Here is a 17,919-nt window from a genome sequence, read left to right as displayed (position 1 = left end):
TGTGTGTGTATGTGTGTACATTCATAAATATATATATGTATATATATATCTGTGTGTGTGTGTGTTTGTGTTTGTGTGGGGGGGGGGAACAAAATATATATCGGCATGGTGGGTGGGGGGCACATTGAAGAACTATTAGTTGCAGTTTTTAAGGGTATTATATTGTTCAAAATGTCCTTTCCTTTGGATTTTTTTTTTTTCAGTAACACTAGATTAAGAAATTTGGCTGTTATTTCTAGCGGATCAAGGAACCGTTTATAGGCCCTTTTATTAATAAGTGGTTTAAAATGCTGATTTACTTAGACCGATTCAGCGTTAAAGCTGAACATTTGAGAAAACAATACTATGATCTTTTTTCTCTTTTATTACTGTCATCTTTCTTCTTTTTTCCTTTTTCACCTGCCTGCAAAAGAAATAAATAAAAGACGAAATATAAAAGGCTTCCGTGCCAAGTTGAGATAAATTACAGGTTAAATTAATCAAAGTTTAGCAAAGTTACTTCCCTTACCATATCATTTATCAAGAAAATATCAATTCTTAATCATTTTCTCGTACACTTTTAATCAATTGTATTTAACATAATGCAAAATACTAAAGCTCTCTCGTTATAAACTGTTTTTTTTTTAAGCGTGATTTTAATTTAAAATGGATATTAAATAGAAAACGATTTCTATTTATGTCACAAGTTATCTTCCACTGATAGTTTTTTTATGTAGGGGAGACAACTCTCATAGTGAATTACTGTTGTTGTTGGCACTCCGTCGCTTACGACGTCGAGGGTTCCAGTTGATCCGGTCAACGGAACAGCCTGCTCGTGAAATTAACGTGCAAGTGGCTGAGCACTCCACAGACACGTGTACCCTTAACGTAGTTCTCGTGAGGAACATTCAGCGTGACACAGTGTGACAAGGCTGACCCTTTGAATTACATGTACAACAGAAACAGGAAGTAAGAGTGAGAGAAAGTTGTGGTGAAAGAGTGCAGCAGGGTTCCCCACCATCCCCTGCCGAAGCCTCGTGAAGCTTTAGGCGTTTTCGCTCAATAAACACTCACAACGCCCGGTCTGGGAATCGAAACCGCGATCCTATGACCGCGTGTCCGCTGCCCTAACCACTGGGCTATTGTGCCTCCACAGTGAATTACTAACATCTGAGAAAACTGTCATTGTTCTGTGTTGGCAAAAAGTGAAATGGAATTATTTTACAGTGGGGAGAAAGCAGAACTCCCGAGGTATAGGACCTGTCTTTCTCTTCTCTCTATCTCTCTCTATCTCTCTCTCTCTCTCTCTCTCTCTCTCTCACTCTCTCTCTCTCTCTCTATATATATATATATATATGTATATATATATATATATATATATATATATATATATATATCTCAGGGTTTCAACTCAAAACATTTCACTTCTCCATAGCACGTTCTGAGTTCAAATTCCACCAGGATTGACTATGCCTTCCATCATTTTGAGATCGATAAAATAAGTACCATTTGAGCCCTGGCGTCGATGCAATCGTCTTAGCCCCTTTCCCGAACTTGCTGGCCTTGTGCCAACAATTGAAACCATTTCGTCCTTTCGGGGTCGATAAATTAAGTACCAGTGGAACACTGGGGTCGATGTAATCGACTAGTCCCCTCCCCACCAAATCTGTGGCCTTGTGTTTCCAGTAGAAAGGAGTATTATTATTATTATTATTATTATTATTATTATTATTATTATTATTATTATTATTATTGAGGATCCATAGAGCGCTAGTCGAAACAACTAGCGTGATTGAGTTATGTCCCTTTATATTGTAAGTTTGCCTTTTCATTATTTCTTGGGTAGAGATCCGGCAGTCGATAAAATAAGTACCAGTTGAAAACTGTCACCCATACAATGAGGTGGTTGGTTGGTAGGAGCATTAGAGCGACCAATAAAATGTTTTGCAATGTATTGTTATTTGGCGTTTTTGTTTTCTGAGTTCAAATCTCGCCGAGGTCAGCTTCCATTTATTTTTTTTTTAATCCTTTTAATCCTCAATAAAAAAAAAGTACCAAATACATACTTTAACATCCTGAGTTCAGTTTATATTCCAATAGGGTATCCTAGATGTGGATCGAATTGTAATAGAAATCTACAACCTTTGCCAGTACTTGTTGCCTCGTGTCTCTGTAAGAAAATATTATTCGAGGATTAGTAGAATCATTACATTAGAGTAGCAGACAAAATACCTTGTAGTATTTAATTGTTTCTTTACATTCTGAGTTCAAAGTCAACTCTGCTTTTTCATCTTTCTGGATTCAATAAGAAAATAGAAATTGAAATGTAATTACATTTCATAATGAGAAGAAAAATCATCAGTGTTAAGCGCAATTCTGGTCATGGAAAGCAAGGAAGAGAACTTTAAAATATATAAAGAATAATAAGTTTTTAGAACGGTACAACAATGCTCTATAATACAGAAAAAATGGACTATGTACTTGTTGTAATTTAGTTATCTATAGTCCTATGATATTTCAGAATACAATTCCTTCTTCAGATCTTCTTAGATGGAGTCTCTGCTATAAACTGTTTCCTAACGGCTTTTCTCTTTTTTTCCGGAAGCGTCTCAGTAGTGGTCTCACAAAGCTCCTTCCAGAATTCCTCATGAGAAGTGCGTGAGGTCGGCTATGTTTCAATCTCGTGTGTGTTGGTGTATCTGTAACGCTGCTTCTATATTGATTAAATGATGATATTCAGTGAAGTCTGGTGTTTGGTTATTAAAAAAACAACTTGAGACATGTTTCAGTCTTACTAGATCTTCTCAGCAAAGTTTTGTATAATATGAGCTTAACAGGTCTTAGAGCAATTGAAAGATTATAGACTTTGTGTGGAAATTATTCAATGACTAAACTATTTAAAATTATGACATTAAAAAGAATTCCTTCATAAAAGACATAGAGCTAAATGCCAGCAAACATATTAAACTTTTATCCGAGGCTTGTACTGGTTTTTGGTAATCTAGAATTGGTAATTCTGAATTGTATACTTTTGAACAAATTCCCCATTTCTTTGTTTCTCCATTTTGTGGAAACTAAAAATCATCTATAATATGATAGGAAGAAAGTATAATCATAAAATATTGTGAGCAATATTTACCAATACTAAAATGCTTTATTATAACAAATGTCATAGAAAATTTTTTTTTTCTATTTTAGTCTTCAAAACCACAAATTTTATATATCTTTTTCTTACCTTCTTTCCCTCCACCTGCCCACCCACCTTACAATTTCAAATCAGTAAAATTTATTTTTAACTAGAAAAATAATTTTTTTTCATCTTCAAAACCCTGCAAGAAGAAATATAGTATTTCTATAAAATTTTATTGAACAAATTGAAAATATTATAAATATAATTTTTATGATACAAAATCTTTATCTGTTGTCATAAAAACATTTAAAATTGAAAATGTGATTTATCTATTGTTTCAGATTTCATTTTGTCACATAGATTTTCATATTCCATCGTTACAAATTCTCTGCCCGAAGTCTTACTTTGCTTTAATCAATATAAAAACCGTTATCGTTGTCTTTATATAATCATCATTTACATTTTCATGATTGCATTAATTATATATATTTTCATATGATTTCAATTTGGTTTTTGATTTGCTTATGTTTATAACTGTAGACAAGTATTATTATTATTAGTAGTAGTTATTTAATAACAAATCTTGGTGAATTAGCAAAAACTCAAACCACCATTTCTGTTTTTTTACATAAACTCTACTAATGTCCAACTGAACTTACACAAAATCAATTTATTGAAATTTAATGATATAATATTTAAATTACAAGAATTACTTTTATTATTATTATTATTATTATGGCAGACTAGTAGAATTGATAGAGCATCAGAAACAAATGGTTTGCGGTGTTTCTTCTAGGTCTTTTATACTGAGTTCAAATCCTATTGAGGTCCACTTGACCTTGCATCTTTTGGGGTCAGTAACTTAAAGTACCAATCAAGCACTGGGGTTTATGTAATCAACAAAGCCTTTCCCCATAAAACTGCTGGCCTTGTACCGAAATTTGAAACAATTATTATTTGTCAAATGTACAGGAATAAGGATTTTTAATTTTGGTGCAAGACCAGCAATTCTGGGAGAGGAGATAAATTAATTGCATCAACCCCATTGCTTGATTGGTACTTATTTTACTGACTCCAAAAGGTTGAAAGGTAAAGTTGACCTGAACAGAATTTGAACTCAGAAAGAAATGCCACTAAGCATTTTGCCCAGCGTGCTAACAATTCTGCCAGCTCACCACCTTACATGTGTACAGGAATAATGTACTTGAGGTTGATCAGAGACCAATTAAAATACAGTATAAATCCTAAAATAAGCTGAAGATAGATTGAAAATTCAAGTTATTGTTTTCTGACATTGGTGTAAGTTCTTAGATTTTGGTAGAAGAATATTACTGTTTAGATTAATCCCAATACTGCGTTGTTACATTTTCCACTGACCTAGAAGTATGAAAATTTGAATTATTACCAGAATAACTCCTCTCCCTCATCCATTTTATAATGTTCATCTTCTATGTTGGCATGAGTTAGATGCTTTCAATAGGATCCAATGAATTGGAAGACTGTGTTGGGCTTCAATGTCTGCTTTGGCATGGTTTCTATAGCTAGCTACCTTTCCTAATGCATCTAAAAAAAAAAGCAAATGTAACAAGTGAATCCCTTTCATGAATAAATGTGACACATCTCTCCCCACTTTTATCTTGAACTTCATTTCTTTAAATACTGCTACACTTGTGTACAAGAGCAAGAAATCAACCACATTCAAGGTTTCTCAAAATAGAACTGAAAATATGTTTGAGAATGAATGTGTGTGTGTGTGTGTGTGTGTGTGTGTGTGTGTGTGTGTGTGAGTGTGTGTGTGTGTCTAATTGATTGGTATTTCATTTTTTTTTGCATATACAGCAGTAAAATAATGAAGAGTAATAATTATGAGGACAGTATCATTACATCTTGATGAAATAAAGAACAACAAAAACAGCCATAAAGATAGAGAGAAATAACGTTGACACCAATTTCAATTTCAATTCTGATGACATAAAAAGAGGGAAAAGATAATGCTGATAGCAATATTTATGATTTCGATGATAAAGTTGAGAGAGAAGATCTTGGTAATGAATGTAATAGCAAATGTCTTCAGTGATTTTTTTTTTTTTTTGTTCTTTTTATATTCAGCAAATTTACTAAAAATTAGAAATAATTCTTATCCAGTAAAGTTCTGATATCAAAATAAAATACAAACTAAGTGAATCTAAAATTAATTGGAATTACTGACAATATATTAGAAGTGAATAGTTTCCTGGCTTCATTTGCACAATCTAACCAATCAATTTGACATTTTAAAATAATTTTTTTTCTGTTAAGGCACTGGATCTTTCAACTCTAAGAAAACTGAATGAAAGAATATTTTTAAAATATATCTGATAAGATTGGTTGAAGGAGAAAAGTAGTGATTTCTTATAAAAAATATTGTTATTCAATCAATATTTTAAGCTATATTTTTAATTTTGCTTTCTGTCATCAAAGCATGTTCTTATTTGAAGTACCAGTTTTTGGAAGATGTTGAGTGCCAAGCTGCTCCAAAATATTGCAGCAAACATAGATTTATTTGATTAAATAGTCTTTCTGTGTTGCTATTCTGACAGCGTTTACAAAAATATTCTACACAATTGTTTTTATTGTAAATCCATAACGAACAACCCTGATTCTCCCTTATTCTATACAAAATAATAAGGAAAAAGCCTTTAGAAATGAATACAGCAATTTCTAATCAGAAAATGAGAATGATGTTATAAGTTTTCTATACTAATTAGATAATTAATATCTGATCACATTTTAAGAGCCAACATTTACTTCCATTCCATTTCTGTTATTTATTAGAAGAGCTGTCTTAATTAAGTAGCCCATAATCAGAATTTTCTATTTTATTATGTGACAGCCTCATGAATGAAACCATGTATAACGCATATTATCTGTTTTGCAGTAATCAATGTTGAATGATGTTTCATCATGATTTAGCTGTATTTGTTTTACTTTTATTTATACTTGTATGCAGTGGAGGCGCAATGGCCCAGTGGTTAGGGCAGCAGACTCGCGGTCGTAGGATCGCGGTTTCGATTCTCAAACAGGGCGTTGTGAGTGTTTATTGAGCAAAAACACCTAAAGCTCCACGAGGCTCCAGCAGGGGATGGTGGCGAACCCTGCTGTATTCTTTCACCACAACCTTCTCTCACTCTTACTTCCAGTTTCTGTTGTACCTGTAATTCAAAGGGCCAGCCTTGTCACACTCTGTGTCACACTGAATCTCCCCGAGAACTACGTTAAGGGTACACATGTCCGTGGAGTGCTCAGTCACTTGCACGTTAATTTCACGAGCTGGCAGTTCCGTTGATTGGATCAATTGGAACCCTCGTCGTCATAACCGACGGAGTGCCAACAACACTTGTATGGGCTGGGTGGGTCTTCTCCAATATACCATCTCACTGCTTGTTTGTTGCCATTTCTTGTCATCTACTTCATGAAGTTCAGCATTCTGGGATCATATCACTCCATTTCTTTTCATGTCTTTATCAGTCTCCTTCTTCAGTACATTCCTTTCAGTCAGATCACTTGGCACTTCTTTAACTGTCATACACCATACACATTACGTTATATGGCTGTACCAACCCAGTTTTCTGTCTTGTCCACTACATTTAATTCTTCCCATAATCAACGTTTCTCTTAACTTACCTGTACTCAATTATTCATTTACACTAACATTACACACCCAGCAAAACGTGCTCACCAAATTTCTTTCCAGCTTTTATATATACTCTACATTCAAGCGAGGCCATTGCCAGTGCCGCTGGACTGGCTCCTGTGCAGGTGGCACGTAAAAACACCATTTGAGTGTGGCCGTTGCCAGTACCGCCTGACTGGCCCTTATGTCGGTGGCACGCAAAAGCACCCATGACACTCTCGGAGTGGTTAGCGTTAGGAAGCGCATCCAGCTGTAGAAACTCTGCCAAATCAGATTGGAGCCTGGAGCAGCCATCTGGTTCACCAGTCCCCAGTTAAACCGTCCAACCCATGCTAGCATGGAAAGCGGACGTTAAACGATGATGATGATGAGGAGGAGGATGATTTAATGCCCACCATTCACTACCTTCCAGTATTGCACTTTGTACACAAGCATCGTACAATCTGCCTTTCACTTGGAAAGGGAAATCCTTTGTTTAAAAGCTCCCTTAAATTTTCAACCCTGTCCTTAAACTGGCTATTATGCTTTCAGGACACCCATCTTCTCTGCTAATTAGGTCACCTAGGTAACCTGAGGAATGTGTTCTGGTTTTAAAATAGTCATTTTCAATTGCTTATAAGGTTCTCTTCCAGGATTTTGAGACTGACTATTTTCTCGGTCAGAAGTTAATCCTCAATATGTCATTTTCTCAAGAATATTCATTTATTAAACTAAGCCCAGCTCTAGTTCTTTATTTCACACAAGCAAGGCCATGCTGGAGCACCACTTTGAGTTATTCCTTAGTCAATCCTTTCAGCTGTTAGTATTAGTCAACTGAGCTACAAATTAATCCAGATGTCATCTGTCGTGTTTAAATGTAAGATTAAGTTCAATTAAGATTGTTAATCACATAACCGAGAAGATTTAACTTTATTTATGAACATTTCTTTACTCTGGTATAATGTTTCTAATGCAGAAATTGGGAAAAAAAATAATTTCATTTAATCATCATCATCACCACAACCACCACCATCATCATCATCATCATCATCATCATCATCATGGAATTGACCTTATTCCATACTTGTACTTATTTTGTCATCCACCTATGCCTAGATATCATCATCATCATCATGGTCTAACGTCTGTCTTCCATGCTGGCATGGGTTGGACAGTTTGACTGAGGTCTGGAGAGCCAGCGGCTGCACCAGGCTCCAACCTGATCTGGCTTGGTTTCTACAGCTGGATGCCCTTCCTAATGCCAACCACTCTGAGAGCATAGTAGGTGCTTTTTATGTGCCACTGGTACAAGAGCCAGTTAGGCGGACCTGGCATTGACCACATTTGGATGGCACTTTTTATGTGCCACCGGCACGGGAGCCAGTGAGGGGTCACTGGCATTGACCACGTTCGGATGATGTATTTTATATGCCACTGGAATGGAAACCAGTCAGGGGGCACTGGCCACAGCTACGATTTTGGTTTTGGCCAGTGCCCCCTGACTGGCTCCCATTCCGGTGGTATGTAAAACACATCATCCAGAAAGATAAATCAATTGCAATAAGATTTGAACTCAGTATACAGAAGACTGGAACTAAATACTGAAAAGTATTTGGTCCTGTATACTACTGTTTATACCATTCTACTATTTTAAATGGGTGCTATTTAATTGTTACTTCTTTTTGCTCTATTCTGTGTCAAGAAAGACCTTCGACAAGGTCTGATCAATAAGTATCCGGATTGTTGCCATAGTAACGAAGCTAAAGCATGCAAAGTGAAGCTGCTTAGCAATGATTGACCTTGAACTCTGTTGTGCATGCGCACTAAGTTTTAACATTCTAGCTCATTTCCATGTTTACAGCAGTGCTTGGAAGGAAGGTGTGTAATGTGTGATTGTCGCATTGACCATGATAGAGAAAGTTGTTGTGGTGATACCTGCTCAGAGGCTTGTGCAAAGTTGCAGAAAGTGTATGGAGAGGAGTGTATGAGCTGCACACAAGAGTACAGTGGCCAAAAACAATTTTGATAGTGACAAACGTTCGGGGAGACCCACAACCAGCAGAACTGAGAAAAACATTACAGATGTGCATGCAGCTGTGAGGGAAAATTGTCAAATTACCATCTGTGAGTTATCAGAGGATGTGCAGATTAGTTACGGTTCAGTTAAGTCCATTATCACTGAAGATTTGGGTATGAGATGTGTGTCTGTCAAGTTTATGCCAAAACTGCTTTCAGCTGACCAAAAAGACACTCGGGTTTCAGTTGCACAAGATCTCCTTGATTGTGTCGAGGACGATGAAAACATTTTAAAAACTTTGCGTAGGCCTCTGAGCAGGAATCACCAAGCTTTTGGCAAAATTTGATGCAGATTCTCTGCTCAACTTTCTCTGTCATGGTCAATGTGGCGATCACATACTACACACCTTCCTTCCAAGCACTGCTGTAAACAGTGGATATGAGCTAGAACATTAAAACTTAGCGCACTTGCACAGGAGAGTTCAAGGTCAATCTGTGCCAAGCAGTTTCACTTGGCGTGCTTTAGCTTCATTACTATGGCAACAGTCCGGATACTTATTGATCAGACCATATATAGATTATAGGCCTATTCTTTTCTCATTTAAGATAAACTTTTGATTAGAGTTAGGGTTGCTGTTTTCACATTACCAATTTGTCAAGCATAACATTTTAACTTCTTAACTTCTATCCCTAACCAAATCTCTTGAGACTGTTTTACCTTCTACAAATTATTTAAGGAAGTATCTTCAATGCCATTCTTTAATCTCTCAAACATATTTACCAAAAGCAGAGGAATTAAAAAGTTCCAAAGCACTTTGTATGGAAGGAGAAATACAAGATTTGTTGAGCTGATTAAATTATTGTTAATACAAGTCCTTACATTAAATATCTCAAAATTGGCTTTCCATTAAAAAAATCTGTTTTTGTTTAAGTGAAACATGAGATGCGTAAGCTGATTAAACTTCTAAACATGTTATAATGTATGTATATATGTATGTATGTATGTATGTATGTATGTATGTAAGTGAGTCTCTGTGTGTGTAGGTAGGCATGTATGTGTGTTTGTATGTATGTATGTATGTATGTATGTATGAGTGTGTGTGTGTATGTATGTATGTATGTGTGTGTGTATGTATGGATGTATGTATGTGCAGATTTGTGTGTTTTGTGTATGTATTCTCATGCATATAGTTTCATATTTAGACATGCTCATATATATATATATATGTGTGTGTGTGTGTGTGTATGTGTGTGTATGTGTGTGTGTGTGTATGTATGTATGTATGTATGTATGCATGTATGTATGCATGTATGCATGCAAGTGTGAGTCTCTCTGTGTGTAGATAGGCATGTATGTGTATTTGTATGTATGTGTGTGTATGTATGTATGTATGTATGTATGTATGTATGTATGTATGTATGTATGTATGTATGTATGACTCTGTGTGTGTGTGTGTATTCATGTGCACATGGGTGTATGTTATTTCTCTCTTTTTTTCTTTTTTCAATTATTTGAATTATTCCTGTAGAGAAAGAACTGATTTCTAACAAAGAAGCCAAGTTCCATCACTAAAATTTAAGAAACAGCAATGGTGAAAATCTACATGCCAAATTTCAGAAAAATCTTGCATATTTTTTACTATTCAGCTTGCAGATATTATTTGCAAAGTATTCGTTTGTTGGTCAATTTCTTTGCCTGAAAATCTCTCCATTTTGAAATTATTGCTTAGACATTTAGAAACTGTGCTAAATCTATCAATAATTATAGGTATGATTATGAATATGTGATCTAGTTAAAGAAATTGTAGGTTTTGAAGCAGTCCATAAATATTCTCTGTCTCGGTGATTTCAAAAGAAATTATCATGTGAGCGGGGTGGCTGACCTCTATTGCTCTATAATTGTATATAATCTTATCTTTTCTGTATCCATATATTTATGTGTGCTTGTGTGTGTGTGTGTGTGTGTGTGTGTGTGTTTGTGGCAAGGGTGGAGTTGAAATACGCACACTATGTTGATGTGTATATATTTGCTGTTTTTATATTAGCATAGATCGAATGTTCCTATCGTGCATTATGCTTGCAGTGGCAAAAGTATAAGTCATTCATCATCATTATTATCATTTGACATCTGGTGTATATGTGCATATGCACACACGCAAACATACACACACACACACCTATACACACACATACTTGTACTTGTGTGTACATACAAATCTGTGTGTGGATGCATGTGTGGATACATGAATGTGTGGATACATGAATGTGTACATGTGTACATAGGTATATGTTTGTATATTTACATGTATGTAGACATTCATATGTGTGCATTCTGTTCTCAGCATCATGCAGAGAGCTTTCCCTTCACACAATTCCACAGCAAATTTGGTGCATAAACAAAACACAAACATGATGCATGTGCAACCGATAATGTTTACATCACTAGATCTGGTTTTAATTTGTAAATTTTCTTCCTAGTAGTACGATTTTGCCCCCTCCCTTTCCAGTTTAAAGGATGGTGTGAGCTGGGGAATTAAAAGTGGTGAGCAGGGTTCCAATATTGCTGTATATTGTATGTCATAAGTTTCCTCTATATCATAAGTTTCTTCTGTGACAAGTTTTCTTCATGATGTAAATTTCCTCTATATCATAAGTTCCCAATATATCATAAGTTCCCAATATATCATAAGTTATAAATTCCCACCATGTCATACGTTTTCTCTGCATTATAGGTTTACCCAGACTAAGGTGATAGAGTTCTAGTACTTCTTTGAGTACTGCAGGCTACATTTTTTAAAACCGAAGTACAAATGCAGTCATTACCATATTTAATGATGTTAATATTGAGATGGATTAGCAGAGTCATTACAGTGTCAAACAAAATACATTACAATATTCAGTTTTGGCGCTTTACAGAGTAAGTTCAAATCAAACCAAAATCTATTCTGCCTTTCATCTTTGCAAGGTTGATAACATAAAATGTCTGTCATTATTTGACAATACTCCTACCCCAAAATTTGTAACCTTATACCAAAGTTAGAAATCCATATTTGTTTCTAAGGACAACACAAAAGCTCTCTGAACTCAAACAGTCAGTGTCTCTTACTACAAAGCATTAATTCCAACTTTACTTTTACAAGCATTTCCTATAGATTATTAATACAAATTCCTTATATTGGCACAAAGTAATGAACTGAGTGCATTCATTACTGTATTTATCTGCTAAAAATATTTTATTAATTTTGAAATGGTTAGCATGCAAGGTCTTCCTTAATAGGATTTGAACCAAATATTATAAAGCAATTAATGTAGGTCTTTGTCCTTTCTGCCGTAAGGATAATTTCTGTATCTCTAATGAGGTTGATATCTCACAAAAAGCATGATACTTCAAACATAGCAGAAAGAAATTAGGAAAATATGACATTAGTGTCTGTTCCAGGAACAATAAAGTAGTGACAATCAATACTCAAAACCAGGAAAAGTAACTTTAATTACTAGAGATATAATATAAACTACTTAACTAATTTGATGTTCTGAAGATACTTACTGACAACATTTTTTAAAGTACTATGTAATCAGAAGTTACCCATTTCTTGTTATTTTTACAAGTAGTCTTGTACATGAAGTAGAGAGAAAAACACTCCATAAAAATAGATAAATCACTCAATTATGGGTAAGAGTGAAAAATATAGTTGTGACACAAACACAGAAAGTCACTTCATATGAAACTTTGTCTATATCATGTTTTACTTGTGAGTTATAGTAATTTGTTTAAAAAACAAGGAATAATTTTTAGACGTTTATAAACAAAAAAAAATTCTGAAAGCAATGTGTAGATCTAATACTTAGAAAAATCTAGATGAAAGGAAATTCTTAAGAAAATTCTTAAGTTGCTAGAATATATCAACTGAAAGTACATCTGGTTTGTTATTTTTATTTCTTTTTACATTTAATCTGTATTTTTATTTATTTGTTTTTTTTTTTTTTTTTTTTCATTTTTCTCATTATTTCAAGATTTTATTTCTCTTTTTGTTTGTTCTGATTTCTGTTTCTAGTCTCATCCACACATCACATATCTTCATTCTTTCAGGCATGTAACATTTATGGAGAAGACATGGCTAACAGAATTTAAATTACACTGAAAATACACATACAAACCAATTAAAATGGCAAGCAGTGGTCCTCCATCTGTTTTGGACAGACGCTCCCCTCATCCAGACAGTAAACTTGTTGTTGATAGGATTACTCGTCGACGAAGTCCTGTACGTGCCAATAAAGGACCATGCAATGATGAAGTACACTCGCGCATCGCACAACCATACCGAACCAGCTTTTCTGCAGTTGTTTCTCTTCCACGTGTACGGAAGACATCAAATGAAGTTCTTGCGGCAAACCTTGCTCTAGAAAGATCTCGTTCTGATCAAGGTAGTGTCAGCTCAAAGAGTTCTCGTCGAGGTATTAGCCCTCGACATGTGAGATATGATGACAACGTACGAGTTAGACATTCAGATACTGAAGACAGTTTAATGACCAGTCTCAGTGGTCAAGAATCTAGTTATAGTCCTCTTGAATCTCCACGAGACAGCTCTGATATATTATCTCCAATTTCTGCAATGTCATCAGAATCAGACAAAAGTTGTCCACAACTAATTGTTCCCTCAACTGGAACATTAACAAATAAACCTATTCACCAAGAAACTTTAAGAGGAATCCGTAAGGGCTGTGAAAACAATACGCTCCACCCAGGGGACAGATTAACCCCAAATAACAGTGTAAGCTTTCTACCCTCTGAATCTTCAGTACATGGTGGAGATTCAGGAGTTAGTACAGATGTTGACAGTCAACGAGAAAAAACCAGCAAATTGAATATAAATAAAGATTATGTTTATGATCGAACTATCAGTTATCGCATGGCAATCCAAGCTCAGTATTCTGATGAAGTAAAAAGACTTGCTGAAGCCAAAGTTGTTGAGAAAGCTCCTGAAGAAGAAGCCGAAGTTTCAAATCCTGAACTGAAAAAAAGCGAGGTTTGTGCTCAATCATCTTTACCTTCCTCGCAGTCAAATGACTCCCAAAAATCTACTTCTCAAGGTGCAGAACCTAAGCGCAATGATGCACATTTCTTGAGTCATGCCAAGAAATCTCTAAGTACTAGCATGGGGAACTTTTTCCGGCGTCTCTCACCAAATGTGAGGAGGCGAACAAAACATCACAAGAGAAACTCATCAACAGAAGGGAGCGCACAAAGCTTAAACACAAGTGATTCATGTTCTATTGAAAGTGACCCTTCGGGACATCCTGTCCACCGTTCGAATAGCAAGAGCAGGCGATCATTCATGAAATTCTTTGGAAAAATTCATCATCGAAATAAATCTCACAGCTTAAGATCTGTAGGGGATCGCAAACCATCGAAAGATGATTTGGAATGCTCACAGTCTCAAGACATCAAACAGTTTGATCCCTCTACTCAACGGATTCTCAAATCTATTGAACAGAACTCTATGTCAGATAAAACTATTTATCAAAAATTCAAAGCAAAACAACCTTCAAATCACACAGCAGATGCTGGTAACAAAAGTCAGGCTGTAAGGCCACTGCAAGCAACAAGCAAAACATTGAATAACAGTCCTTCTGGAGCAAATCAAAAGAACAAAGAAAATGAACTAAAGGCAATGTCCCTTCCTTTGAAACCATCTCTTGCTGAAGAGAATGAACTCGAAGCCAATGTGAGTCCACAGAGCAATGCTAGCACAGCTGGAGCCGCTTCATCTGTTTACGCAACTTCCTCTCTCTCAGATCAGAACCAGTCTATAGATGATTTTTCATTGGCTGTTCACACACCAGGTAAGTGTAGTGCAATATTTGCAATCTGTGCTTACTGAACTTTACACCACTCACCTCTTATACTTCTATTCTCACAAACTTCTATTCTCACATACTTCTGTTCTCATATACTTCTATTCTCACATATTTCTTTTCTTACATACATACATTTTTATTACTCACAACAGTTGTTTTGTTATATTTATAAATCATTTTTTCTAAATATCACAGAAAATATTTGAAGTAACAAAGATAGTCGTTTCGTTAATCAGTTTGCTGTTTATCATTTATCTAATTATAATTTATTTCAATCATACAGAACTGTAAAAATAACCAACTCAGTTGTTGTTGCTGTTGTTGTTGTTGGTTAGCTTGAGCAGACATGATTAAAGAGTATTCCAGCCTTGAACATCCTACATTTTTAGGGGCATATAAGATTATATTGTCCAATATGTATTTTCCTTTTGAGGGGATTTCAGAGAATTTAGTGGTTATTTCTAACAGACCAAAGACCATGTAGAGACTTCTTGTTGACTTACAGCCAACTCAGTCCATGGTACTAGGTTTTATTACTATCAATAAGTATCAATAATATACAAAAAATTACAGTTTTGTCATAGACAAAAATTATGCACTTTGCTTTTAGATACAAGGAAACAATGCTACAGGTTTTCCATTTTGTCTTTGAGCAAAACACTTAATAGACATCTTAGTTATGTATCTCTCAGGAATAGATGCCTGGTTTTTGTCTGTGAATCTAAAAGATTCTGTAAAGAGTTATCTTTCATTCGCTTTATGTCTCAGAAACTAGAATGAAACACTAGCCCTGGGTAGCTTGAGTTAGATCTTGAAAAGATTAAATATTATCATCATGTTTGTACATATGTGAGTGTATATATATATTTATATATATATATATATATATATATATATATATATATATATATAAGATGGGATGGTTATGGCTAGAATGTCTTTGCTCATAGGTCTGCTTAATCGGAACGACAACAATTACCACAACTTTATATTCATATCAAAAGTTCTGCATCTCATCTCAGTTTTTGTTTTCCTAACATTTGGTAACATATTTTAAGGGAGTTGTTTTGTTGGGGTTTTTTTTTTCTTGTTAGAATATAATTCTTTTTAAAACCTATAGTCGTCTAATGGTAATTTAAATCATTTAAAATAAATATCTATGACTTTTTAACAACTGATATTTTGAGTGATAAATTTGTTTCCAAAACTAAACACCAGAAACATTGAGATATCATTTAACTTTCTAACTGACAAACATTAATGCATGTTCAGATTCACACATTCTGTTCATTATTTCATCATTTTGCATCCATTTTTCCATGTTCTCATCCTTGCATTGGTTAAGCTTTTCTTTCAGTTTTTTTTTTAAAGAATTTTCCATAATTTTATCATTGTCTAACCCATCTGTTAATGCTATTATTATCACCATTATTCATCAAAACAAGCCTGGTAAGAAAATAGATTTATATTTTGGGTATGAAATTTTATGGAATTTTCAACAAAAGTATATTAGTTGGAGTTGTTAGTCCTAAAAAATATTTTAAAGTTGTGATGTCATGTGTGAAGGATATTGAAGCATTGGTGTCCTTACAAATATTAAAAACAAGAAGAACTACTAATAAAGTGCTGTCAAAGTATTTGCAGATGTTTGGTAATCCAGCAATTCTTAATCTTTTTGTCTATACTATGTGATTTCTTCCATTTATTCTTTTATTGAAAAGAAGAAATTTTATTGCCAGTGACAATTTACAAAGAAGATAGTAAGTAAATGAGCAAGTCTTCAGTTATACTTTCTAGATCAGCATCACAATATTGCCAACTTGCTATCTTCAAATTCAATCTGTTAGATAAAAACAAAAGCATGCTTGTATAATTAGCTCTCTATTGATGGTCTGTCTCATCTTCTATCAACATTATTTACACTTGACCAATTTTTTTTTTTTTAATACCCACATATGATATATTTCTAAAACATTAAATTTTGAATTAGAGAAAATTTCTTCTTTATTCATATGAAAATTATTCACTCCAATAACACATTGATATCATACAGCCAGAATTATCCCATTCTTGTTATTTCATTTTTTTAAATGGTTGCATATATATGAAACGGAGAGTAAAGATCACTCTATCAGAATTGAAAAGAAATACCATACAAAGATAGGTCAGAGGCATAGCCATGTTCTAAAGTTAGTGGGAGGAAGCACATAAAAAAGGTGCCAGGACACACATCAAACAATTTTTAACTCGCCTCTCTTATATTATACAAAATATTTTGAAATCAAACCAAATTCGATGACTGGAACCCGTGCCAGTGGAGCGCTAACAGCTCCATCCGAGTGTGATCATTGCCAGAGCAGCTGTCTGGCTTCCGTGCCGGTGGCACCTAAAAGGCACCATTTGAGTGTGATCATTACCAGCATTGCCTTACTGGCACTTGTACCAGTGGCACATGAGAAAACATTCGAGCAAGGTCGTTGCCAGTGCCGCTGGACTTGCTCCCGTGCAGGTGGCATGTAAAAAACACCATTTGAGCATGGCCATTGCCAGTACCGCCAGACTGGCCCTCGTGCATAGAAGCACACACTACACTCTTGGAGTGGTTGGCATTAGGAAGGGCATCCAGCTGCAGAAACTCTGCCAGATAAGGTTGGAGCCTGGTGCAGCCATCTGGTTCTCCAGTCCTCAGTCAAATCGTCCAACCCATGCTAGCATGGAAAGCGGACATTAAACGATGATGATGATGATGATTTCATTAGTTATGATATAAGTAACTGCGTTCTACATTCAGTTATTTCATGTTTCAGTAACAATGCCATTATGGGTGAAACTTGCAACTCCTGACGTAGGTAACTAAAGAGTTTTAAAAAATCATTGAAAAGACACCAATTTTGAAAAATGTGTTCATAGGGAACAGTTGCTCTTCTCTCACCCCTATTAGCTATACCACTGGTGAGAGTGAAATAAAATATAGTAGAGATTTGAACTTACAAACTTGCCTTATGTAGAAATCTAATCTGTTTCATGTTTTATTAGTACGTCATAAGGGTTTGTTTAAGAGATTGTGAAGGATATACAGCTTAGTCTATTAAAGAAACAGGCAACAACTTTAGAAATTTATAAACAATAATTATATATAATTTATAATGGTTAATTTATTTATTTATGTCTAATTATCAATTAACCATATATAATTTATAAAATTAACAAACCTGAAAAGTTGCCTGCTGAAAAATATGGCAGCTTACCAATTATTATTAATATACAATGCTAAACTACATTA

The 17,919-nt window shown here is 34.8% G+C and overlaps 1 protein-coding gene across 9 annotated transcripts in view; it reads left to right on the top strand.

Annotated features, from left to right (window-relative positions):
• The window catches only part of LOC106869351 (uncharacterized), a 387,885-nt gene that overhangs the window by 264,674 nt on the left and 105,292 nt on the right, over positions 1-17,919 (top strand). For all 9 annotated transcript variants that reach the window (XM_089354241.1, XM_089354236.1, XM_089354237.1 and 6 more), the window contains one exon: positions 12,868-14,621. In XM_089354241.1, the coding sequence (XP_089210367.1) occupies positions 12,944-14,621 (1,678 nt within the window). In that variant the 5' untranslated portion in view covers positions 12,868-12,943. The remainder of the gene's footprint in view (positions 1-12,867; positions 14,622-17,919) is intronic.

Source organism: Octopus bimaculoides, chromosome 6, assembly GCF_046866305.1.
Source record: "Octopus bimaculoides isolate indiv1 chromosome 6, ASM4686630v1, whole genome shotgun sequence".
NCBI lineage: Eukaryota > Metazoa > Mollusca > Cephalopoda > Octopoda > Octopodidae > Octopus > Octopus bimaculoides.
Note: the sequence above shows the minus strand (reverse complement) of the source record. Positions and strands in the feature narration are given on the sequence as shown.